Genomic DNA, 26239 nt, shown 5'->3' on the forward strand with positions numbered 1-26239 from the left:
GAAAACGTGAACTTATTCATTTTGACAGCAAGAACAGAAAAACAATAGATTATTGAAATTTAGAGTGATTGCAGAACTCAGTGGATCTGGGTGTCCTGGTACACGAACCTCACAAATATAGCATGTAGGTACAGCAAATGATTAGGAAGGTAAATTGAAGGTTTATGTTTATTGCAAGCAGATTGGATATGAAAGAAAGGAAATTCTGCGGCAGCAATACAGGGCCTTGGTGAGACCACTTCCAGAATACTATGTATAATTTTGGTTTCCATATTTGGAAAAAGATATAATTGCATTAGAATTAGTTTCACAGATGTCCATTTGATTCCTGAACGAAGGATTTAGCTTATGAGGAAAGGTTGGACTGGTGCCTGTTGAGATTTAGAAGAATGACAGGTGATCTTTTTATAAGATCCTGAGAAGATTTGATTGGGTAGATACCAGGAAGGGGTTTCCAAATATAGGGGAGATTAGAACCTGGAGACATAGTTTAAGAGTAAGATACTAAGTGGCTTATTTTGTCAGTTTCAGGAGCATTTCAAAGACTTACCCAAACTGCCAGTGGCTCATTGGTTCAGTACATAGTGGATACTCACAGTTAGAAGAGGGTGCATGGGGATAATGGAAGTTATGGAGGGGACATAAAGGTTATGAGGGGACATAGGTATGAAAGGAAGTGGCAGCTCATGGATAGAGCTTGCTACGGGAGAGATGGTAGGGTGGGGGGGTGGGGGCGGTGGTAGCTGGTTGATGGTTAAGAGCTAGAGGGCCCAATAGCCATGATTAGAATTGGTATAACTGAACTGATGTCCCAGTAACAAAGGCTAGTTTCTCATTATCTGCCCATCTATGCTATGGGCCTGCCTTTGGAGGCAGCAGGATCATCTCCAGCCTGCACAACATGAAAATAAAGTGTGGCCAATGCCAGGAAGGAGATGAGACCACAGGGTTAGGAAAATTCACGACTTCTAATGCCCATCTCTTTGATAAATCTAACCCTATCTTTTTCCTGTTCTGTAACATTACTTTGTAGTAAGAAAAGTGCAAACAGAACTGTTTAGCAATTTTCATATGAAAACCTCCAGCACCACCAGTTTCGGTCAACTGAAGAAGTTAAACAGTTGAATGGTTAAGGGTGATTGGTTTCTGAGAAAGAAACACAACAAAACAAGATGAATGAGCAGCAGTGCACTGAGAGATGATTATATATTACTGATAGAAAAAAAAGCTAGAACAAGTTTTAAAAATCGGGCAATTCGAATGAGATTGTTATCTAAAGAGGAAGAATATGCAGGGTTATGAGGCAAAGGTTGGGAAATAGCTCATTTGGTGAGCCGGTGCAGATACAATGGGATGAATGGCCTTCCGTACTGTAACAAAGCTGTGATTGTGTGAAACATTAACTCTGTCAGCTGTAATGGACTTAAACGTTTCTGTGGTCATTCTTCCTGGACTTTAGAGCCACATTGGAGGCAACATTTCATTTTGTTAAATGTGAAGTAATTTTGCCCAAAATGGACCATGAATTTCCTTGGGTTCTTTTAACAAGTGTCTCTGATTCCTGCAGGCCTCCACACTCTTTGACAACTCTATCTGCTGCCTTGGAAGAAGGGAGAGGTATTCCTGCTTATTTGCCCAATATCCTTGCTTTGAAGGAGGCTGTACAGATGGCTAGAATCTGGCTTCAAGAAGTGGAGATTTTTCAGGTTACTTATAAACTAGACATCAGTACATTAAAATGAAATGGGGTTTGATGTGTTATATCTCTCATCAAAAAAAATGTATATGTACAGTTTTGTGTGGGATCTAAAACCATAGCTTTTGAACATTGATGGAGAGACAAAAGGTAACACACACCACTGCAGTATTTGAGCATGTAAAGAGAATGTATTCAGAAGCCCACTGATGTTACCTGTGAAAGTGTCTCAAAGCCCTCAATGATAACTTGAAATGCTGGTTCTAGGTGGATTACATTTAGAATCATAGTCATAGAATCATAGAGGTTTACAGCAAGGCAACAGGCCCTTTGGCCCAACTTGTCCATGCCACCCCTTTTTTTAAACCCCTACTACTGCCTCTGGCAGCTTGTTCCAGACACTCGCCACCCTCTGAAAAATGCGTCCCTCTGACCCTTTTGTATCTCTCCCCTATTACCTTAAACCTATGCTCCAGTTTTAGACTCCCTGATATTTGGGAAACGATATTGACTATCTAGCAGGCCTGTACCCCTCATTACTTTATAGACCTCTATAAGATCACCCCTCAGGCTCCTACTCTCCAGAGGAAAAAGGTCCTAGTCTATCCAGCCTCTTCTTATAACTCAAACCATCAAGTCCTGGTAGCATCCTAGTAAGTCTTTTCTGCACTCTTTCTAGTTTAATAATGTCCTTTCTATAATAGGGTGACCAGAACTGTATACAGTATTCCAAGTGTGGCCTTATCAATGTACAACTTCAGCAAGACGTTCCCAGTCCTGTATTCAATGTTCTGACAATGAAATGAAGAATGCCGAATGCCGCCTTCACCACTCTGTCCACCTGTGACTCTACTTTCAAGGAGCTATGAATCTGTATCTCTAGATCTCTTTGTTCTATAACTCTCCCCAACGCTCTACCATGAACTAAGTCCTGCTCTGGTTTAATCGACCAAAATGTACCACTTCGCGTTTATCTAAATTAAACTCCATCTGCCATTGGTCAGCCCACTGGCCCAATTGTTCAAGATCCCATTGCAATCCTAGATAACATTCTTCACTGTCCACTTTGCCACCAATCTTCTTGTCATCTGCAATGTACTTATGCCTACTAAATTCTCATCCAAATCATTAATATAAATGACAAATAGCAGTGGACCTAGCACCAATCTCTGAGGCACACCATTGGCCACAAGCCTCCAGTTTGAAAAACAACCCTCTACAATCACCTTCTGTCTGCTGTCATCAAGATGTGGGTATGCCGGCGTTGGACTGGCGTAAACACAGTAAAAAGTCTGACAACACCAGGTTTTAGTCCAACCTATTTATTTGATAATATACTCGCAAGCTTTCGAGGGGTTACCCTCTTTGTCAGGTGAATGGAGAACTCTCCATTCACCTGACAAAGAGGGTAACCCCTCGAAAGCTTGCGAGTATATTATCAAATAAATAGGTTGGACTAAAACCTGGTGTTGTCAGACTTTTTACTGCTGTCATCAAGCCAATTTTGTATTCATTTGGCCACTTTACCCTGGATCCTGTGAGATTTAACCTTATGCAACAACCTACCATGTGGTACTTTGTCAAAGGTTGTGCAAATGTCCGTGTAGACAACATCAACTGCACTGCTCTCATCTACCTTCTTGGTTAGCCCTTCAAAAAACTTGTTGATACTTAAGAGGTCCTACTCTCTCCGTAGTTACTCTTTTGCCCTTTATGTATTTGAAGAAGCTCTTTGGATTCTCCTTTGCCTTATCTGCCAAAACAATCTCATGTCCCATTTTTGCCCTCCTGATTTCTCTCTAAACTCTACTCCTATACCCTCTATACACTTCAAGGAATCCACTTGAGCCCAGCTGCGCATGCTTGTGATGTGCCTCCTCCTCCTCCTTGACCAGGGTCTCAATATCCCGGGTCATCCAGTGATCCCTACTTCTACCAGCCTTGCCCTTCACTCTTAAAAGAAATGTTCTTACTCTGAACTCTGGTTAACACACTTTTGAAAGCCTCCCACTTACCATTAGAACATAGAACATTACAGCGCAGTACAGGCCCTTCGGCCATCGATGTTGCGCCGACCAGTGAAACCAATCTAATAACCCTCTAACCTAAACTATTCCAATATTATCCATATGTCTATCCAATGACCATTTGAATGCCTTAAAGTTGGCAAGTCCACTACGGATGCAGGCAGGGAATTCCACGCCCTTACTACCCTCTGAGTAAAGAACCTACCTCTGACATCTGTCCTATATTTATCACCCCTCAATTTAAAGCTACATCCCCTCGTGTTAGCCATCACCATCCGAGGTAAAAGGTTCTCAGTGTCCACCCTGTCTAATCCTCTGATCATAGAACATAGAACACTACAGCACAAACAGGCCCTTCGGCCCACGAGTTGCGCCGATCACATCAACACCTACCAACCTACAGACCTATCTATAACCCTCAATCTCATTAAACCCCATATACTCATCCAGAAGTCTTTTAAAAGACCCCAGCGAGTTCGCCTCCACCACCACTGACGGCAGCCGATTCCATTCACTCACCACCCTCTGAGTGAAAAACTTACCCCTAACCTCACTTCTGAACTTCCCTCCTTGCACCTTAAATCTGTGTCCTCTCGTAGCAACCATTTCAACCCGGGGAAATAGCCTCTGAGAGTCCACCCTATCTATTCCTCTCAACATTTTGTAAACTTCTATCAGGTCGCCTCTCAACCTTCGTCTCTCCAGGGAAAAGAGTCCAAGCTCCCTCAACCTAACTTCATAAGGCATGCCTCCCAGTCCAGGCAACATCCTTGTAAATCTTCTCTGTACCCTCTCAATAGCTTCTACATCTTTCCTATAGTGAGGCGACCAGAACTGCGCACAATACTCTAAATGAGGCCTGACAAGGGTCTTATAAAGTTGCAGCATTACCTCCCAACTCCTAAACTCAATCCCTCGATTAATGAAGGCCAGCACACCATACGCCTTCTTGACCACCTCCTCCACCTGCGAGGCCAATTTAAGAGTCCTGCGAGGCCGATTTAAGAGTCCTAATCATCTTGTATGCCTCGATCAGGTCACCTCTTAACCTTCTTCTCTCTAACGAAAACAACCTCAAGTCCCTCAGCCTTTCCTCGTAAGACCTTCCCACCATACCAGGCAAATCTCCTGGTAAATCTCCTCTGCACCCTTTCCAGTGCTTCCACATCTTTCCTATAATGCGGTGACCAGAACTGTACGCAATACTCCAAATGCGGCCACCCCAGAGTTTTGTGTAGCTGCAACATGATCTCATGGCTCCAAAACTCAATCCCTCTACCAATAAAAGCTAACACACACTGTACGCCGCCTTAACAACCCTATCAACCTGGGTGCCAACTTTCAGCGATCTATGCACATGTACATCAAGATCTCTGTGCCCATCTACTACCAAGACTACCATTAGTCTTTCCATTAGCCCAATACTCTGTAATCCTGTTACTTCTTCCAAAGTGAATCACCTGACACTTTTCCGCATTAAACTCCATTTACCACCTCTCAGCCCAGCTCTGCAGCTTATCTATGTCCCTCTGCAAACTGCAACATCCATCCGCACTGTCCACAACTCCTCCGACTTTTGTGTCATCCGCAAATTTACTAAGCCATCCTTCTACACCTTCATCTAGGTCATTTATAAAAATGACAAGCAGCAACGGCCCCAAAACAGATCTGCGCGGTACAGCACTAGTAACTGAACTCCAGGTTGAACATTTCCCATCAACCATCAACCACCACCCTCTGTCTTCTTTCAGCTAGCCAATTCCTGCTCCAAACCACTAAATCACCCTCAATCCTATGCATCCGTATTTTCTGCAGTAGCTTACCATGGGGAACCTTATCAAACGCATTACTGACATCCATATACACCACATCAGCTGCTTTACCCTCATCCACCTCTTTGGTCACCTTCTCAAAGAACTCAGTAAGGTTCATGAGGCATGACCTACTCTTCACAAAACCATGTTGACTAATCCTAATCAATTTATTTCTCTCTAGATGATTATAAATCCTATCTCTTATAAAAACTTTGCCCACAGCAGAAGTAAGACTCACTGGTCTATAATTTCCAGGATGGTCTCTACTCCCCTTTTTGAACAAGGGGACAACATTTGCTATCCTCCAGTCTTCTGGTACTATACCTGTAGACAATGATGACATAAAAATCAAAGCCAAAGGCTCTGCAGTCTCCTCCCTAGCCTCCCAGAGAATCCTGCGATAAATCCCATCTGGCCCAGGGGATTTTTGCACTTTCTAGAATTGCTAACACCTCCTCCTTATGAACCTCAATTCCGTCTAGTCCAAAAGCCTGTATCTCAGTATTCTCCTCGACTACATTGACTTTTTCCTGTGTGAATACTGACGAAAAATATTCATTTAGTGCCTCTCCTATCTCTTCGGATTCCATGCACAACTTCCCACCACAGTCCTTGACTGGACCTAATCTTGCCCTAATGATTCTTTTATTCCCGACGTACCTATAGAAAGCTTTAGGGTTTTCCATGATCCTACCTGCCAAAGACTTCTCTTGTGCTCTTTTGGCTCTTCTTAACTCTCTCTTTAGGTCCTTCCTGGCTAACTTGTATCCCTCCAGTGCCCTAACTGACCTTTCACGTCTCAACTTTACATAAGTCTCCTTCTTCCTCTTCACAAGAGATTCAACTTCCTTAGTAAACCACAGTTCCCTTGCTCAACCACTTCCTCCCTGCCTGACAGGTTCATATTTATCAAGGACTCGCAGTAGCTGCTCTTTGAACAAGCTCCACATTTCAATTGTGCCCATCCCCTGCAGTTTCCTTCTCCAACCTATGTATCCTAAATCTAGCCTATTCGCCTCATAATTTCCTTTCCCCCAGCTATAACTTCTGCCCTTCGATGTATACCTATCCCTTTCCATCACTAAGGTAAGCGTAGCTGACTTGTGGTCACTGTCACCAAAGTGCTCACCTACCTCCAAGTCTAACACTTGGTCTGGTTCATTACCCAGTACCAAATCCAATGTGGCCTCGCCTCTTGTTGGCCTATCTACATACTGTATCAGGAAACCATTCTGCACACATTGGACAAAAACCGATCCCTCTAAAGTACTCGACCTATAGCTTTTCCAGTCAATATTTGTAAAGTTAAAGTCCCCCATGACAACTACCCTGTTACTTTCGCTCCTATCCAGAATCATCTTTGCAATCCTTCCCTCTACATCTCGAACTTTTCAGATGCCTATAAAAAAAAACTCCCAGCAGGGTGACTTCCCCTTTCCTATTCCTAATCTCAGCCCATACTACCTCAGTAGACGAGTCCACATCAAACCTCCTTTCTGCCACCATAATACTGTCCTTGACTAACAATGCCACACCTCCCCCTCTTTTACCACCTTCTCTGCTCTGACTGAAACATCTAAACCCCGGAACCTGCAACAACCATTCCTATCCCTGCTCTATCCATGTTTCCGAAATGGCCATAACATCAAAGTCGCAGATACCAACCCAGGCTGCAAGTTCACCCATCTTATTCCGTATGCTCTTAGCGTTAAAGTATACACACTTCAAACTACCCACCTGCTTGCCGATACACTCCTGCGACCTTGAAACCTTATCCATGACCTCCCTACTCTCAACCTCCTGTACACTGGAGCTACAATTCAGGTTTCCATCCCCCTTCTGAATCAGTTTAAACCCTCCCGAAGAGCATTGGCAAATTTTCCCCCCAAGCTATTGGTACCCCTCTAGTTCAGGTGTAGACCATCCCTTTTGCAGAGGCCCCACCTACCCCAGAATGAGCCCCAATTGTCCCAGTATATGAAACCCTCCCTTCTGCCCCATCCCTTTAACCACGTGTTCAAACACTCTCTCTCTCTCTCTATTCTTCTCCTCGCTATCATGTGGCATGGGTAACAAACCAGAGATAACAACTCTGTTCTAGCCCTAAGCTTCCACCCTAACTCGCTGAATTTCTGTCTTACATCCCCGTCCCTTTTCCTACCTATGTCATGGGTGCCTATGTGAACCTCCCCCTTAAGGACCCCGGAAACATGATCGGAGACGTCAGGGACCTTGGCACCTGGGAGGAACACACCAACCGCGAGTCTCGCTCGTTCCCACAGGATCTCCTATCTGTCCCTTAACTACGGGGTCCCCAATGACTAATCCTCTACTCTTCTTCCCCCTTCCCATCTGAGCAACAAGGACAGACTCTGCGCCAGAGACCTGTACCCCATGGCTTACCTCTGTTGAGTCGTCCTCCCCAACAGCATTCAAAACAGAGTACTTGTTTTACAGAGGAACAGCCACGGGGGATCGCTGCTCTGACTGCTTCTTACCCCTTCTAGCAGTCACCCACACATCACTTCTAGGAGTAACTATCTCTCTGTAGCTTTTATCTATAGCTGCCTCTGCTTCCCAAATGATCCTGAGTTCATCCAGTTCCAGCTCCAGGTCCCTAACACAGTCTTTAAGGAGATGGAATTAGGTGCACTTCCTGCAGGTGAACTCAGCTGGGACACTACTGGTGTCCCTCACCTCAAACATCCCACAGGAGGAACATTGCACTGCCTGCACTGACATCCCTGTTATGTCCCTTACTAAGAAACGAAAAGAGAGAGGAAAAAAAAAGAGCTTACCTGCTCTCATTCCAAGTCCTCCCTGTTCCAATTTATTAGGGGGAAAAAAAGCACAAAAAAAAAACCTTCCCAAGCCTCTCCGTGACCTACTTCCGGTTTCCAGTTTTAACTTAAAAAACACTCCGCTAAAAAAGTGAGTTAAAAATCAAGCTATCTTACCCTCAGCACTCCAGGCGTCCCTTGCCTTCCCACAGACTCCCCCAATTAACTTTTGAAAGTTCCTGCCTGATACCATCAAAATTGGCCTTGCCCCAAATTAGAATTTTAACTTTTGGGCCAGACCTATCATTCTCCATAGCTATCTTAAAACTAATGGAATTATAGTCACTCGTCCAAAGTGATGTCCCATTACACTTCTGTCACCTGCCCTTCCTTATTTCCCAAGAGGAGATCAAGTTTTGCCCTGTCTGTAATGACGCCATCCACATACTGAAGAGAAATTCCTCCTGAATACACTCAACAAATTTCTCGCCCTCCAACCCTTGAATACTATTTATCAAATTGGTTTAGAATAATGTGGGGAATCATGTACAACCAGTCCCATTGTGTAAACAATTAATGACAAGTATTTAGTTCATGTAAAAGAAAAACACAAGACAAATAATAACGAAACACACCGTTTTATCTGAAATTACCTTTTGTTCCTCAAATACACCCACATTCCCTGAACTTGCTGAGATGCCCGTTTTCCCAAACAACATCCAATTTAGTAACTTTATAAATCAAATTCAGCTAAGTGTTACCACACAATTCAGCTTAGATGACCAAGCATGGGAAAATGTATTTTCCTTGTTCAGTGAAGGCACGAAATGGCATCTTTTAGAGGAGAATATTTGTAATTTGCATGGCTGTAAATGTCAGATGGACCAGGATGTAATTTTAAACTATAACTGCTTGACTGTTGGTTGGAAATTATGACTGATGGATGGAAAACTGGCCTGCCTTCCTTAATGACGGTGTTAACAGGTTTTTTTTGTTCAGGTTCTTTGATATTGTACCCTGTAGATTGGACTGTTTACATCTCTTAAATTCCTTGCCTTTAAAAGTTATCTTTTGTATAGACCCACTTATATCAGGTAAACATTTTTTCTGCTATAGCATTTCACGCTTCAGTTTCTCGAGATACCTACTAGTCTAGTTACTTGTTTGTTATTTTGTTTTCACCTCATTTTCAACCATTAGTCTCACCAACTTCCTAACACAATCCCCTCTTTTTAAAAATGAAACTTCTTAATTTGAAAGAAGCTTTTGCCTTCCATTGATTCGTTCTGTGGAACCTGAACAATTTCATGATGATCAATAGCTTTAGAGAGCAGTGCTCTTCAAGGATCTCTGTCTAGGATCGTTTTTCAAATGACGCCATACAGCAAAACACCCTTTCTTTTCAAATATGCCAAATGCTGCCTGGAATCTTGCCCCTCAAAAAAAAAATCCTCTTTTAGAATCACAGAGAGAGCTTTTTCTTATTTGGTCTTCGAGCACTGGCTCTTTAATCCTGTTGTTGCTTTTCCTCAGCAATCTAATATTCGAAATTTGAGGACCCAAAGTGTTTTTTTTAAGAACATAAGAACATAAGAAATAGGAGCAGGAGTAGGCCATCTGGCCCTTCGAGCCTGCCCCGCCATTCAATAAGATCATGGCTGATCTGTCGTGGCTCAGTTCCACTTTCCCGCCCTCTCCCCATAACCCTTAATCCCCTCTCTTATCAAAAACCCATCAACCCGCTTCTTAAAAATATTTAGCGAGGCAGCCTCCACCACTTCAACGGGCAGAGAATTCCAGAGATTCACCACCCTTTGAGTGAAGAAGTTCCTCCTCAACTCCGTTCTGAACCGCCCCCCCTTTATCTTGAGGCTGTGCCCCCTAGTCCTACTGTCTTTTTTGAGCGGGAAGAGTCTTTCCACCTCTATCCTATCCATCCCATTCATCATCTTATACGTCTCAATGAGATCTCCCCTCATTCTTCTAAACTCTAACGAGTACAAGCCTAGTTTATTCAGCCTCTCCTCATAGCTCAACCCCCTCAACTCCGGTATCAGCCTAGTAAACCTCCTCTGCACTCCCTCCAAGGCCAAAATATCCTTGCGCAGGTGCGGCGCCCAAAACTGCACACAGTACTCCAGCTGCGGCCTCACCAATGCCCTATACAGCTGCAGCAAGACCTCCCTACTTTTATATTCAATCCCCCTCGCTATGAAGGCCAGCATCCCATTCGCCTTCCTGACCACCTGCTGCACCTGCAGGCTGGGTTTTTGCGACTCATGCACAAGGACCCCGAGGTCCCTCTGCACCGTCGCCTGCTGCAGTTTTTCGCCACGTAAGTAATAGTCCTTCCTACCATTCTTCCTACCAAAGTGGACCACCTCACACTTGCCAACATTAAATTCCATTTGCCATTTCCTGGCCCATTCGCCCAGCCTATCTAGATCCTTCTGCAGACTCTCCACACCCTCCGCACAATTTGCCTTTCCCCCAATCTTGGTGTCATCAGCAAATTTCGACACCCTACACTCGGTTCCCTCCTCCAGATCATCTATATAAATGGTAAATAGCTGAGGCCCCAGCACCGACCCCTGGGGCACCCCACTAGTCACCAACCGCCAATCCGAATAGCACCCATTGACCCCCACTCTCTGCCTCCTATTTGACAACCAATCCTCTACCAATCCTCTTTAACCCTACTTGATGTTCTCAATTAAACATGTCTCCAATTTTCTTTTTGAAATGTTCTAACTATGCTATTTTTTAGCAGAGGATGTGGTTTGCACACAAAGATTCAAACTAACAGCAACAGATTTTTTTCTAGGGCATTTTTGCTTGGGTTGCAGGCTCCAAGATTCAGCCTTTTAATTGATCATAGCTTTACCTTTCAAATCACCTGACCAAGTCACAGAGTTCTCTTGAGCAGCTCCTTTGATGCAAACTATAACAAGGGCCCTGGAATATCACAAATCAGAACCAGGAATGAGCCTGAGCCCAGAATTCAGGAATATACAAGCAGTTATAGTTTAAATTTGATTACAAGTGGTTGGCATGTACCAATCGACGTATAGGAGTCTACTCTCAGTTATTGATTAAGGTTACATCATTCATAAGATATAGGTATTAAAATTAATCACAATCACCTCATGCTGGCTTAATTATAACATCCAATCAGCCTGAAGCCTTAATCATGTTCATCGTTGTTACGAGTTATCATTGATGTCCCAATCGGTGTAGATCACTCCATCCTCCCACTTCCAGATGTCTGGTTTAATGAATTCTCTCAGACTAAAGACCTTGGTGCTTATCTGTGAAGATTTTTATATAGATTTTTTTTTTCCTCACAGCAGCTTATGTGATTTTTAAATTTCTGTGCTTATTAACCCTTTCAGTCCCCCTTTGGTCATTGGGTGACCCCCCCCCCAAAGAGGCCAATATAATGTTGAGAATACCTCTCCGAATCCTTTAAGTGGCTCAAATGTCGATAGGTATCCTAAACTATTCTGCTGTAAATTTCAACTTTTAACTTTTCCCTTTTAATGTAGGAAGCCATGGGAACACGACCCCTGCCCCTACATCCCCATCCTTATTATTTCCCACCAATTGGTTAGGCAGTTCCCTACTGTTCTTGGTGAATATTAAGAAAGCTTATTTTGTGCAGGGAGACAAATAAATGTCGAGGGAGTGGTTCCAAATCTCAAATCTTCAATGTCAGATCTAACCTAATCTATTAGATCTCTGGCAAGATTATTACACAACTGCCTTTTGATCTCAGTGGTCTTGATTATCCCTCCAGTTATGTAATTAAATGATTTTTAGGAGTCCCTGTAGATTCTTGTAGATCTACAGCAATTAGTGCATACACGGTTCCATAGGTCCCACAATGTAGTCCTTTTCAACTTCTGTGACAACCCTGGAGGAATAGCCATTCAGTTCAAATATTTGTACTAAATTAACTACCGAGTTTGCACTCCCAAACAATCCTAATCCCCCAGTATCGCCCAATATACTACTACTATCTTGTATCAGTGCTTCAGGAGCAATTCTGTAAGTATAATCACCAATGATTCTCTGCAGTTGGAGTTACACTTATTTAATGGCATTAGGAGATCATGACATGTTGAATGTAATATTGTTTATAAACCTAAAACATTGTAGGTTACCCCAAGAGATACCATTGTCACATGATGTAGTAAAGTTTTAGCTTTCTCAATCCTAATCCATCCACGTTTGGACATTGGGTAGGTTTTTGATATTCACAGGTACTTTAATATCTCTACAATCAAGTCTTTTCTATTACATGTTTACACAGCTACTGGCCCTCAGGAACAGGTTCTGTAACTTTGTGTAAATATCTTCACAAACCCAGTATTTAAATCACATATCCCTTCGATATCCAAATTGCCCTCTGAGATATTTTCATCAGAGTTCAATCTCAGAGGGTGTTATGAACAGGCTGCCCCTTTTATTTCCCTCTCGAGTTGCCACCTTATGGATAAGCTATAGTACCAGGTTCCCATCCTGTGGTCCCATCCTTTCTCAGGCTATCCACAATCTGGATCAGTGATTCATATTGGCATGCCTGGCCCGTCTATGGCACAGAAATCTCATGCTGTGTTTCTGTTCCTCCACATTGTAGCACAATTACTTGTGTCCGATGACTAGTGGGGGTTACTTGATCCAATATCTAGATGTTGAATTTCTTTATCCACTCTCTCCTGTTCTTCCAGTGGGTAGCTGAATGTACACAATTCCATGATAGTCATCAGAGTAAAACAGGAATCTGTGAAAACATTAATATTGGTCCCCACCAGTCAGGTGGTCGTGTTTTTAACTGAGTATAATATTTTCACTGACTTTCTGTCTTTGTGCAGTGTTGGTGAGGCCACATCTGGAGTATTGTGTGCAGTTTTGATGTCCTTATCTGAGGAAGGATGCCCTTGATATAGAGGGAGTACAGCAAAGGTTTACCAGGCTGATTTCTGGGATGGTAGATCTATCATTTGAGGAAAGGCTAAGATGATTAGAATTATATTCACCGGAGTTTAGAAGAGTGAGTGGAGATCTCACAGAAACTTACAAAATTCTAGCAGGTGGTAGATTCAGAAAAAATGTTCCCAGTGGTGGAGTCCAGAACTAGCTTAAGGATAAGGGGTAAATCTTTTTGAACTGAAGTGAGGAGAAATTTCTTTACCCAACTGGTGGTGAATGTGCGGAATTCACTACCACAGAATGGAGTTGAAGTCAAAACGTTGTCTGATTTCAAGAAGAAATTATATGTAACTCCTCGGGCTAAAGGAATCAAGGGATATGGAGGCGAAGAGGGAATCAGAATATTGAATTTGATGATCAGCTGTGAATGGTGGAGCAGACTCGAAGAGCCATATGACTTATTTCTGCTTCTAGTTTTGATGTTTCTAATTCCAGATCAAAGTTAAATCACTGTCAATGGCATTTCCCAAAGACTGCACCCCACACCATCAGGAAACCCGCAGTATTGGTATACGGCAGCAAGGCCAGAAGAAGATTCTGCTGGAGAATTCTGGCCGCAATGTTTTGGCCTCAATTGCTTTCTGTGGTACTGAATTCCACAGGCTGACCACTCTCTGAATGAAAACCTTTCTTCTCATCTCAATCCTAAATGGCCCACCATGTATCCTTAATCTGTGATCCCTGGTTCTGGATGCCCCACCAATTGGGAACATCCTTCCACCATCTATCCTGTGTAGTCCTGTTAGAGTTAGGTTTCTATGAGATCCCTCCACTCATTCTTAGAAACTCTATCAAATATAATACTAACCAACCCAATTTCTCCTTAGACTACAACCCTGCCATCCCTGCCAACCTTCTCTGCACTCCCCTCTAGAGCAAGAACATCCTTTCTCAGATAAGGAGACCAAAACTGCACACAATATTCCCATTATAACTGCAGCAAGATATCTCCACTCCCATACTTGAATTCTCCCTCTATGAAGGTCAACGTGCCATTTGCTGCATTCATTATCTGCTGCATCTGCATGCATACTTTCAGTGACTGGTTTATGGGTTTCATGCACATTTCCCCCTCAATGTATGGCCATGCCATTTTGCCTTTCTGTTTTTGCTACCAAAGTGAGTAACCTCACATTTACCTACGTTACACTGCATCTGCCATGCCTTTGCCATTCACTCAATGTCTCTAAATCACACTGAAGCATCTCTGCGTCTCCTCACAGCTCACCCTGCCATCCAGCTTTGTATCATCTGCAAATTTGGAACTATTACATTTCATTTCTTCATCTAAATCATTGACATACCTTATTGAAAACATATAAGATGATTAGAGGTTTGGATAGGGTGGACAGTGATAGCCTTTTTCCTCGGATGGAGAAAGCTAGCACGAGGGGGCGTAGCTTTAAATTAAGGGGTGGTAGATATAGGACGGATGTCAGAGGTAGGTTCTTTACCCAGAGGGTGGTGAGGGATTGGAATGCCCTGCCTGCTGCAGTTGTAGATGCGCCTAGTTTGGGGGCATTTAAGAGATCTGTGGATAGGTTTATGGATGGAAAGGGATTGGTTTAGGTTAGAGGGTCATTGCTTTTTTAACTGGTCAGCGCAACATCGTGGGCCGAAGGGCCTGTTCTGTGCTGTAATGTTCTATGAACAGCTGGGGTTCTGACACTAATCCCTGCAGTACCCACAAGTCATCATCTGCCATTTAGAAAATAACCTGTTTATTCCTACTCTGTGCATCCTGTCTGCTATGATGTGGATGTGCCGGCGTTGGACTGGGGTAAACTGTCTGCTAGCCAGTTTTCTATCCATCTCAAAACACTGCCCGCAATTCCATACGCTTTGATTTTGCACACTAATCTCTAACATGGGACCTTGTCAAAGGCCTTCTGAATGTCCAAACAAACCACATCCACCGGTCTTCCCCCCCTCGCCACTTTACTAGTTATATCCTCGAAGAATTCCAGTAGATTTGTCGACCATGATTTCCCTTTCACACATCCATGCTGACTCTGTCCATTACTGCCGCTGTTTCCAAATGCTCTGATATTAAATCTTTTGCAATGGACTCTAGCATTTTCCCCACTATCACCGTCAGGCTGTCTGGTCTATAAGTCCTGTTTTTTCTCTTTGTTTCCCTTTTTAAATAGCGGGGTCATGTTAGCTACCCCCAGTTCACAGAAACTTTTCTATATGCCTATAGAATCGAGGAAGATGACCACTATTTCAGCCATTATTTCTGGGCCACCTCCTCAAGTACTCTGGGGATTTATCGACCTTCAATCCCATCAATTTACCCAGTACCATTTCTTTACCAATACTGATTTCTTCAGCCCTCCCTCTCACTAACCCCTGTGTTCCCTAACATTTCTGGTACTTTATTATTTGTGTCTTCCTTTGTGAAAACAGAACCAAAATATGTATTTAAATATAGGTGACACAATGGCTAGCACTGCTACTTCACAACATGGAGGACCCAGGTTCATTTCTGACCTTGGGTTATTGTGTGGAGTTTGCACATTCGCCCCATGTTTGCATGGGTATCCTCCGGGTGGTCCAGTTTCCTCCCACAGTCCAAACGTGTAGGTTAAATGGATCGGCCATGCTAAATTGCCCCTTACTGTCCCAAGATGTGTAGGTTAGATGGGCTAGCCATGTGTGGGGTTACGGAGATAAGGTGGGGGGAGAGGGCCTTGGTAAGATACGAGTGTTGATGTCAACTCAATGGGCCAAATGGCCTCCTCCTGCACTGTAACATATCTATGATTCTATGGGTGGTCTGTCAGTTCTTTGTTTACCCGATGTAATTTCTCCTGTTTCCAACTGTAATGGACCTATTTTTCTCTTCACCAATCTTATTCTCTTCACATGCCTATAGAAACTTTACAGTCATTTTTATTTCCCCACAAGTGAACTCTCATCTTCTAATTTCAGCAATCCCTTGGTCCTTTTTTGCTGAATTTTAAACTGCTTCCAATCCTCAGTTCTGCTGTACTTCTGGGCAACCATGGCTCAACAAATTTGGTTGTTGTTGCTTTCCCCTGCGAGGCCATTCCATACAACAGTATCCAAAATGATGTGTCTGTTTCTCAGGGGGATGGCCACAGGAGATTCCTGCACTGCCTGCTTGGTCTTCTTGCTCTGCTTGGTCACCCATTCCCTTCTTACCTGTGGAGTCTTAGCCTGCTGTGTGTTCACCTCTCTATACTTGCTATCCATGATCCACCTTGCAGATGCTCCACAGTGTCTCCAGCCGGCATTCCAAAATCTGGGCTTCCAGGAGATACAGCTAAAAATGCTTCCTGTAACACATCCTATCCTGGACACTGGAAATCTTCCCAGCTTCCCACGAAGAGTAGGAAGAGCAAACCACAGTTTTGAGCTCTCCTGCCATGCCTTACCCCTTTAAACTAAACATGTTGAAATATACTTACTATCAATTACACAAAGGTCCTTTTTCACTGGTCCTTATTATTACAGGATATAGTCCTTACAAACTATAAACCACAAAATAATGACCTTACAAACTCAGAGTGATAGAAGAGTTAAAGCTTACCCTACTGTATTGATGCCCCGCAGCTTTTTGAATCCTGGCTTAACCTCAGGAGCTCCAAAGTCCAAGCTCACACTTAAAATTCCTTACTGCATTTTTGCACTGTTTTCAGTCTCCTGACTGTCTCTCCATTCACACTGTTTACAATATCCTGACTGCCATTCCTCTTGCACTGTTTTCAGTCTCTCAACTGTCTCTCTTCTCACAATGTTTTCAGTCTCCCAACCCCTCAAACACAGTTTTCAATCTCCTGGTTCCACTCTTCATCTTGCTCTGTCTCGTGCTCTCGACTGGCTGTTCTTGTTCATGAGTCACTGAAAGCTAACACAAAGGGACAGCAAGCAATTAAGAAAGCAAGCGGTACATTGGCTTTTATTGCAAGAGGACTTGCGTATAGGAAAATGGGGAGAACCAGTGCATGTGCTATATTTAGATTTTCAAAAAGCTTTTGATTGGTTCCCACACAATTTGGTTAGTAAACAAAATTAGAGCACGTAGGATTGGAGGAAATATACTGGCATTATTCAGAACTTGTTAACAGGCAGAAAACGGAGAGTAGCAGTAAATACGTAATTTGCAGTTCGGCAGATTGTAACTAATGGTGCACTGTAAGGATCAGCGATTGTGCTCCAGCTGTTCAGAATATCAATTATCTGGATTTGGGATTAAATGTAATATTTTCAGATGACACTGAAATAGCTGGATGTTTCAATTGAAGAGAATGCAAAGACTCTTCAAGGGGATTTAGAGAGGCTAGTGATTGGGCAACAAATTGGCAGGTGCAGTACATTGTGGAGAAATGTGAGGTTATCCACTTTGGTAGGAAAAACAAAGAGAGCATTTCTTAAATGGTGAGAGGTTGGGAAATGTTGAAGTTCATGGGTCTCTGAAAGCTAACATGCAAGTACTGTAAGCAATTAAGAGTGGTCTGTTGGCCCTTATTGGAAGAGGATTTACGTATAGGACTAAAGATGCCTTGTATTAACTTCTTTATTCTCTGGAGTTTAGAATAATGAGAGCTGATCTCATTCAAACATACAAAATTCTTACAGGTCTTGACAGGGTAGATGCAGGGAAGGATGTTTAGAACCAGGGGACAGAGTCTCAGACTAAGGGGCAGGTCATTTAGGATTGAGTGAGGAGGAATTTCTTAACTTAGAGGGTGGTGAACCTCTGGGCTGTGGAGGCTTCGTCATTGAATATGCTCAAGATTGCAGAAAAGTGGTATTGAAGTAGACAATCAGCCATGTTCTTACTGAATGGTGGAGTGAGCTCACTTGGCTACACCTCCTATTTCTTATGTTCTTAAATCATTTTTGCAAACAAATGTTTAGGATCTGGAATGCACTGAGGGTATCATGGAGGCAGATTCAGTAGTATTTTTAAAAAGAGAAAAATTTGCAGGGCTTTGGGTATAAAGGTAAAGGAGCCAGACTAGTTGAATTGATCTTGCAGGGAACTAGCATGGGCACGATGGATCGAGTGGCTTCCTGTGCTGTAACCATTCTATGAACGTACTGAATGACAGAGCAGGTTAAGGAACCAAATCATTTAGCTTTGCTCTTATTTCTTAAGTTCTTACATACTGAAATCTTTGAGTGTTCCTAATTCTAGCCTGTTGTGTTTGGCAGGTTAATTGCTTTCTTAGAATCATAGAATCCTTGTAGTGCAGAAGAGGCCATTCAGCCCATTGAGTCTGCCCCGATTCTTTGACAGAGCATCTTACCCAGCTCTCTCCCCATAACCCTACACATTTCTCATGGCTAATCCATCTAACTTGCACATTTTGGGACACTACAGGGCAATTTACCATGGCCAGTCTACCTAACCGGCACATCTTTGGGCTATGGGAGGAAGCTGGAATACCCAGAGGAAACCTAGACAATCCACAAAATTAGTGGCAAACATGGAGAGAATGTGCAAACTCCACACAGACAGACACCCAAGGCTGGAATTGAACCCAGATTCCTGGCACTGAGAGGTAGCAGTGCTATCCACTATGTTCTCGAATGCTTTTGTAATTTCTTCCTGTTAAGACCAAGATCCTACACCTAAACTGTAAATTGTGTTGCCTGCAGATGCTAACTTGACCAACTTAGTGTTACCAATATTTTCTGTTTCTGATTCCAGAGTATTTAAGATCAGTGATTTTATGACTAGTCTAGACTGATTAATTCAAAGATTCTCCTATACTGGCAGTTGGCTTGGATGTCTATAATTTGGTGATGAATTAGCCTCTTGAGTTTACAATATTGTGGAAATTAAAGTGTTGCAACAGGGGATACTCTTCTGAGTTCAGTATTGTTAGGAGAGGCTTTCCTTGCATCAGGCTGGTGCCACACCTTGCAGGAGAATAGAACATAGAACATTACAGCGCAGAACAGGCCCTTCGGCCCACGATGTTGCGCCGACCAGTTTTTTTAAAAAAAAACACTGACCCACAAATCTAAACCAATCCCTTTTCGTCCATAAACCTATCCATAGATCTCTTAAACGCCCCCAAACTAGGCGCATTTACAACCGCAGCAGGCAGGGCATTCCAATTCCTCACCACCCTCTGGGTAAAGAACCTACCCCTGACATCCGTCCTATAACTACCACCCCTTAATTTAAAGCCATGCCCCCTCATGCTAGCATTCTCCATCCGAGGAAAAAGGCTATCACTATCCACCCTATCTAAACCTCTAATCATCTTATATGTTTCAATAAGATCCCCTCTTAGCCTCCTTGTTTCCAGCGAAAACAACCCCAAATCCCTCAGTCTCTCCTCATATGACCTCCCCTCCATACCAGGCAACATCCTGGTAAACCTCCTCTGCACCCTCTCCAAAGCCTCAACGTCCTTCCTGTAATGTGGGGACCAGAACTGGATGTTTGATATTGGGTGAGGAAAATTGCCAAAGAGTTATTGGGATATTAATAATAATGTTATGAGTCAACTTGAGGGTCATTGAGAAGAATTTGGTTCTGAAAGTGCAAATCACCCCTGGAGAAAATCAATTACTGTTGTATAGTACAAGCACTACTTTAGGGAAAGGGAAATAAATATGGTAGCTACTCCTTAACTGGACTAGTTCCTGTCATGTAAGGAAAGAGAGCTGAGACTTGATGTTTCATTTTAAAAGTGATTCATGCAGCCTCTTGTAAGTATAGATTTTTCTTGTGACGTAAGTGTCACTGGAAAGGCCAATATTTGTGGTTCATCCCGAATTGTCCTTGAGAAATTGGTGGCAGTCATCTTCTTGAATTGCTGCAAGAGGAAGTGTTGAATAGACTGTTGGCACTGAAAGTTGACAAAGGACTGGGACCAGGTGAGAGGCATCTAAGGATGTTGGAGGAAGTGAGAATAGAAATTGTAGGGGCACTGGCCATAATCTTCCAGTCTTCTGCAGACTCAGGAGATGTAAGACGACAGCCTCAGGCAATCACTGGCCAGTCAATTTGATATCATTAGTGGGCAAGCTGCTTTGGGAGAGTCACATGGAAAAATGTGGGATGTTTACGAAGAGCCGGCATGAAATTCTAAAAGGGAAGTCATGTTTAACTAACTTGCTGGAGCTTTTGAGGAGGTAACAGAATGGATAAGGATAATACTGATGATGTGGTTTACGTGGACTTTCAGAAGGCGTATGATTGTGCCACACAATGGACTTGAGAAAAGTTATAGTTCATGGAGTAAATGGGAAAAGTAGTGACATGGATACAAAATTGGCTGAATAATAGGGAGAGGAGAGTGATGGTCAATGATATTTTTCAGAATGGAGGAAAGTTTGCAGTGGTGTTCCCCGAGGGTTGGTACTGGGACCTTTGCTGTTCTGATATATATTAATGATCTAGATATTGGTGTGCAATTTCAAAGTTTGCAGATGACACAAAACTTGCAGCCCTTTTTAAACAAAGCCACAACATTTGCCACTCTCCAATCTTCAGGCACTTCACCTGTGACTATCAATGATTCAGATATCTTGGCCACACCTGGAGTACTATGTACAGTTTTGGTGTCCTTACTTGAGAAAGGATATACTGGCACTGGAGGGGTTGCAGAGATTCACTCAGTTGATTCTGGATTTGAGAAGGTTGGCTTATGAGGAGAAACTGAGTAGACTGGGGCTATACACATTGGAATTCAGAAGAATGAGGGAGATCTTATAGAAACATATAAGATTATGAAGGGAGTAGAAGAAGGTAGAAGCAGGGAAGTTGTTTCCATTGGCGGGTGAAACCAGAACTAGGGGGCGTGGCCTTAAAATAAGGGGAAGCAGATTTAGGACTGAGTTGAGGAAGAACTTTTTCACACAAAGGGTTGTGAATCTTTGGAATTCCCTGCCAGGTGAAGCAGTTGAGGCTACCTTATTGAATGTTTTTAAGGCAAGGATTGATAAATTTTCGAACATTAAAGAAATAGAGGATTATGGTGAGTGTGCGAGTAAATGGAGCTAAGACCACAAAAAGATTAGTCATGAGGGGCCAGATGCCCTACTCCTGCCCCTAGTTCTTATAAAACATAGAACACAAACAGGCCCTTCGGCCCTCAAGTTGTGTTGATCACAAGTTGTGTTGACCCACCAGGCCTATCTATAACTCTCAATCCCACTAAATCCCATGTACTCATCCAGAAGTCTCTTAAAAGACCCCAACGAGTTTGCCTCTACCACCACGGCAGCCAATTCCACTCACTCGCCACCCTCTGAGTGAAAAACTTACCATCTCCTCTGTACCTGCTCCCAAGCACCTTAAACCTGTGTCCTCTCGTAGCGACCATTTCAGCCCTGGGAAATAGCCTCCAAGAATCCACCCTATCTATACCTCTCAACATTTTATAAACCTCTATCAGGTTGCCTCTCAATCTTCGTCTCTCCAGGGAGAGGAGACCTAGCTCCCTCAACCTATCTTCATAAGGCATGCCTCCCAATCCAGGCAACATCCTTGTAAATCTCCTCTGCACCCTCTCAGTAGCTTCCACATCCTTCTTGTAGTGAGGCATCCAGAACTGCGCACAGTACTCCAAGTGGGGACTGACAAGGGTCTTATAAAGTTGCAGCATTACCTCCCAACTCCTAAACTCAATCCCTCGATTTATGAAGGCTAGTTCTTATGTTCTAAGGACTTGCTTAGAACAAGTTCTAAGACTTGCTTAGACTTGCTGTCTGAACTGACGCTACATTTCTGTGCACTCCATTTTTGAACTTCAAGTTCCCGATCTATAGTCCTGAGTGCCTCCCCTATATTCCGCTGTACGTTCGATCAGTATTTATAATGTCCAGTGGTTCTTCTATTGATAGTTGCATCCTTCCATTGAGTTGACCCTTCAGGTAAGTTTGTCACTTTTGTGCCAACTTTAGGAAACATGGCCTGTTCTAGTTCATCAGAACATTGTGTTTGTCTGCAGATACTATGTCTATATCAGCTGGTTCTCATAATTATGTAACACACGAGTATCAGATGACCCTGGTCCCTCTTCATGTTCATCTACTTTTTCTGAATTCACAAATCGGTAATCTATACCGATTATCCTTCATGAGTGTACTGTAACAATCTAATTACCATGTTGCAAAACAATTGTTTTGCCACCTATGCTTATAATCTTCCCAAGGCCTTTCCATTCATTAAAATGATCTCTCTTATAGTATACTATATCTTCTTGCTGAAAAATAGTGTTTGATGGCCATACATTGAAATAATTTGCAGAGCTCAAGACACAGATTGCTGCTTCCAAAAGTGCTCTTCTACTATATGCAGTGCATTTAAATGCTCATAAGACACAGCTAATTGTCATCTCTTCCCAAGTTGATCAATCAAAATGGACAGAATTTTTGGATTTCTACCAAATATTAATTGGTGTGGACTATAGCCCATGACCATCTGCAATGAATTATTTGCATGTATTGCCCATGTTAGAGATGAACTTAACTTGCAGTTTGGTTTCTCCAAACAAAATTTTCCAGAACATGTCATCTATTGCCGCATGGTTCCTCTCTCACACCCCATTACTAAATGGGCTTTCTGCAGCCGTATTCATGACTATGTTATTCATGTTTTCACACATATCCCTAAACTCATCGTTAGCAAATTCCTCCCCTCATTGTCAGAACTTTGCCAGTGGCCCCATTCTTGCCCCTATCCATTTTTCCATGGTCTGATCCAGGATTACTCTTTTCTTTTATATGGACAACTGTTGATTGTGGATTTAGCAACCAGATTTAGTCAAAGTGTAAAATGAATATATTCTTTGCTTCATCCCAGATCTTAACTTCCATAGCCACAACGTCGTTAAACTCTCTGGCCAAAGGTAGAGTTACTATCAGTCATGATGGTGTACTTCCTACAAACATCACACTGATCATTGACCTGTTCTGTAAGTTTAGTGTAGTCTTCATCTCATATCTGCATCCTTTAATAAAATTTGCAGCCTCCAAGGAGATGGATCACAAATTATCAATGCAGCTTTATATTTACTAAAGTCCCATTTCCAGATTCTAACAACATTTCCTTAACTCTTTACCTGAAAAATTATTTGTCATTAATGGAATATTATAGTTTCCTGACTGTAAATTGTAAGTCTCATCATTTTTCCAAAAACTGTTGCCTTATCGTTGTTCATTTCCGGTTTCGATGGTCTACTCAGAAACAGAGATATCTCACTTGACACAACATTTGTGCTAATGAATTCTTATGCTCTGACAATATTTCAAGGGATCACCACTCATTTCTGTGACTTCAAAGTAATATCGTCCTCAAGCCTGAAACTTGTGGAACTTTCGAATTCCTTAACCTCGTTCCAATTTTCAGCATTCCAGGTAACATTTTAACCAGTCAATTCCACACAGGTAGATACATTACCAATGTCCAATACAGCACAATTAAAAGACTCTGCAACTAAAACTTGCATTACAGGAGTAAAACTTCTCTTTAATAAGACAATGCCTTCTTTCTGGTCACTATCTCTTTCCTATTCTGATTATTCCATGTCCTATGTAGCTTCAAACACTCTGTTAGATAGTTTCGGACAGTTGAAAGCAAAATGAAATTTACGGTCACACCGAAAACACAAATTAATCACACCCTGGGCATTTTCGCCATATCCTTCCTCCTGTTATAGACATTGAAGGGGTTTCTGTCCTTATAATTTCTGGGTCCCAGTCTTCTCTCGTATTCCTGTAGCCAGCTTGTGCCTGTACAATCTCGCCATACTGTTAAGTGTGTCTGTTACAGAGTGTTTTATCACTGACTTGACCTATTTAGAGTCATAGAGGTTTACAGCATGGAAACAGGCCCTTCGCCCCAACTTGTCCACGACGCCCTTTTTTCCTAAACCCCTAAGCTAAGCCCAGTTGCCCATATTTGGCCCATATCCCTCTATACCCATCGTATAGAAATTGTACCTGCCTCTACTACTACCTCTGGCAGCTTGTTCCAGACACTCACCACCCTCTGTGTGAAAGAATTGCCCCTTTGGACACTTTTATATCTCTCCCCTCTCACCTTAAACCTATGCCCTCTAATTTTAGCCTCCCCTACCTTTGGGAAAAGATATTGACTATCTAACTGACTGTCTAGGGCAGCACAGTAGCACAGTGGTTAGCACTGCTGCTTCACAGCTCCAGGGTCCTGGGTTTGATTCCCGGCTTGGGTCACTGTCTGTGTGGAGTTTGCAGGTTCTCCTTGTGTCTGCGTGGATTTCCTCCGGGTGCTCCCGTTTCCTTCCACAATCCAAAGATGTGCCAGTTAGGCTAATTTGCCATGCTAAAATTGCCCCTTAATGTCCTGAGATGCTTAGGTTGGAGGGATTAGTAGGTAAAATATGTAGGGATATGGGAGTAGGGAATAGATTGTGGTTGGTGCAGACTCAATGGGCCGAAGCGCCTCTTTCTGCACTGTAGGGTTCTGTCCTATTCTATTCTATGCTCCTCATTATTTTACAGACCTCTATAAGGTCACCCCCTCAGGCTCCTACGCTCCGGAGAATAAAGTCCCAGTCTGTTCAGTCTCTCCTTATAACTCAATCCATCAAGTCCCGGTAGCACTCTAGTAAATCTTTTCTGTGCTCTTTCTATAATAGGGTGACCAGAATTGCACACAGTATTCCAAGTGTGGCCTTACCAATGTCTTGTACAACTTCAACCTGTGTTCAATGTTCTGATCGATGAAACCAAGCATGCTGAATGCCTTCTTCACCACTCTGTCCACCTGTGACTCCACTTTCAAGGAGCTATGAACATGTACCCCTAGATCTTTTTGTTCTGTAACGCTCCCCAAAGTCCTACCATTAACTGAGTAAGTCCTGCCCTGGTTTAATCTACCAAAATGCATTACCTTGCATTTGTCTAAATTAAACTCCATCTGCCATTCGTCAGCCAACTGGCCCAATTGATCAAGATCCCATTGCAATTGGAGATAGCTTTCTTAGTTGTCCACTATGCCACCAATCTTGGTGTCATCTGCAAACTTACTAACCATGCCCCCTATGTTCTCATCCGAATCATTAATATAAATGACAAATAACAGTGGGCCCAACACTGATCCCTGAGGCACGCCGCTGGTCACAGGCCTCCAGCTTGAAAAACAACTCTCTGCAACCACCCTCTAGCTTCTGTCAAGAAGCCAGTTTTGTTTCCATTTAGATACCTCACTCTGGATCCCATGAGATTTAACTTTATGCAACAACCTACAATGCATTTCCTTGTCAAAGGCCTTGCTAGAGTCCATGTAGACATCATCAACTGCACTGCCCTCATCTACCTTCTTGGTTACCCCTTCAAAAAAATTTTGTGAGATATGATTTTCCACTCGCAAAGCCACGGTGAGTGTCCCTAATCGGTCCTTGCATCTCTAAATGCCTGGAGGTCCTATCTCTCAAAATACCTTCCAACAGTTTACCCACCTCAGATGTGAGGCTCACTGGCCTGCAGTTCCCAGGCTTTTCCCTGCAGCCCTTTTTAAACAAAGGCACAACATTTGCCACTCCAGTCTTCAGGCACTTCACCTGTGACTATCAATGATTCAAATATCTTGGCTAGGGGACCTGTATTTTCCTCCTTGGCCTCCCACAATGTCCTGGGATATACTTCATCAGGTCCAAGGGATTTATCTACCTTGACGTGCTTTTGATGCAAAATTTGTGTCAAGGGGATAGAATGTTTCCCTAAAAAAAAATTTTAAGACCTCGGACATTTGATCATACAATAAAGTAAAAGTAAAGTTTATTTATTAGTTACAAATAAGGCTTACATTAATGCTGCAAAGAATTTGCAAGTTGTTTCCTTCTCATGGGTCTGCTGCCTTGCCTTCTTGAGTGGTAAAGATCATAGGTTTGGAAAATCCTATAGCAGGAGCCTTAGTGCATTCCTGCAGTGCATCCCATAGATGAATCATGTCAC

General features: G+C 42.8%; 1 protein-coding gene across 1 annotated transcript in view; it reads left to right on the forward strand.

Moving 5' to 3' along the window:
* Positions 1-26239, forward strand: part of LOC145356777 (lysine-specific demethylase 5B-like) — a 340420-nt gene that overhangs the window by 231097 nt on the left and 83084 nt on the right. The window contains exon 20 of the mRNA XM_080209644.1: positions 1568-1706. Within this exon, the coding sequence (XP_080065770.1) occupies positions 1568-1706 (139 nt within the window). The remainder of the gene's footprint in view (positions 1-1567; positions 1707-26239) is intronic.

Source organism: Carcharhinus amblyrhynchos, chromosome 22 (genome assembly GCF_965287045.1).
Source record: "Carcharhinus amblyrhynchos chromosome 22, sCarAmb.v2.hapA, whole genome shotgun sequence".
Lineage (NCBI taxonomy): Eukaryota > Metazoa > Chordata > Chondrichthyes > Carcharhiniformes > Carcharhinidae > Carcharhinus > Carcharhinus amblyrhynchos.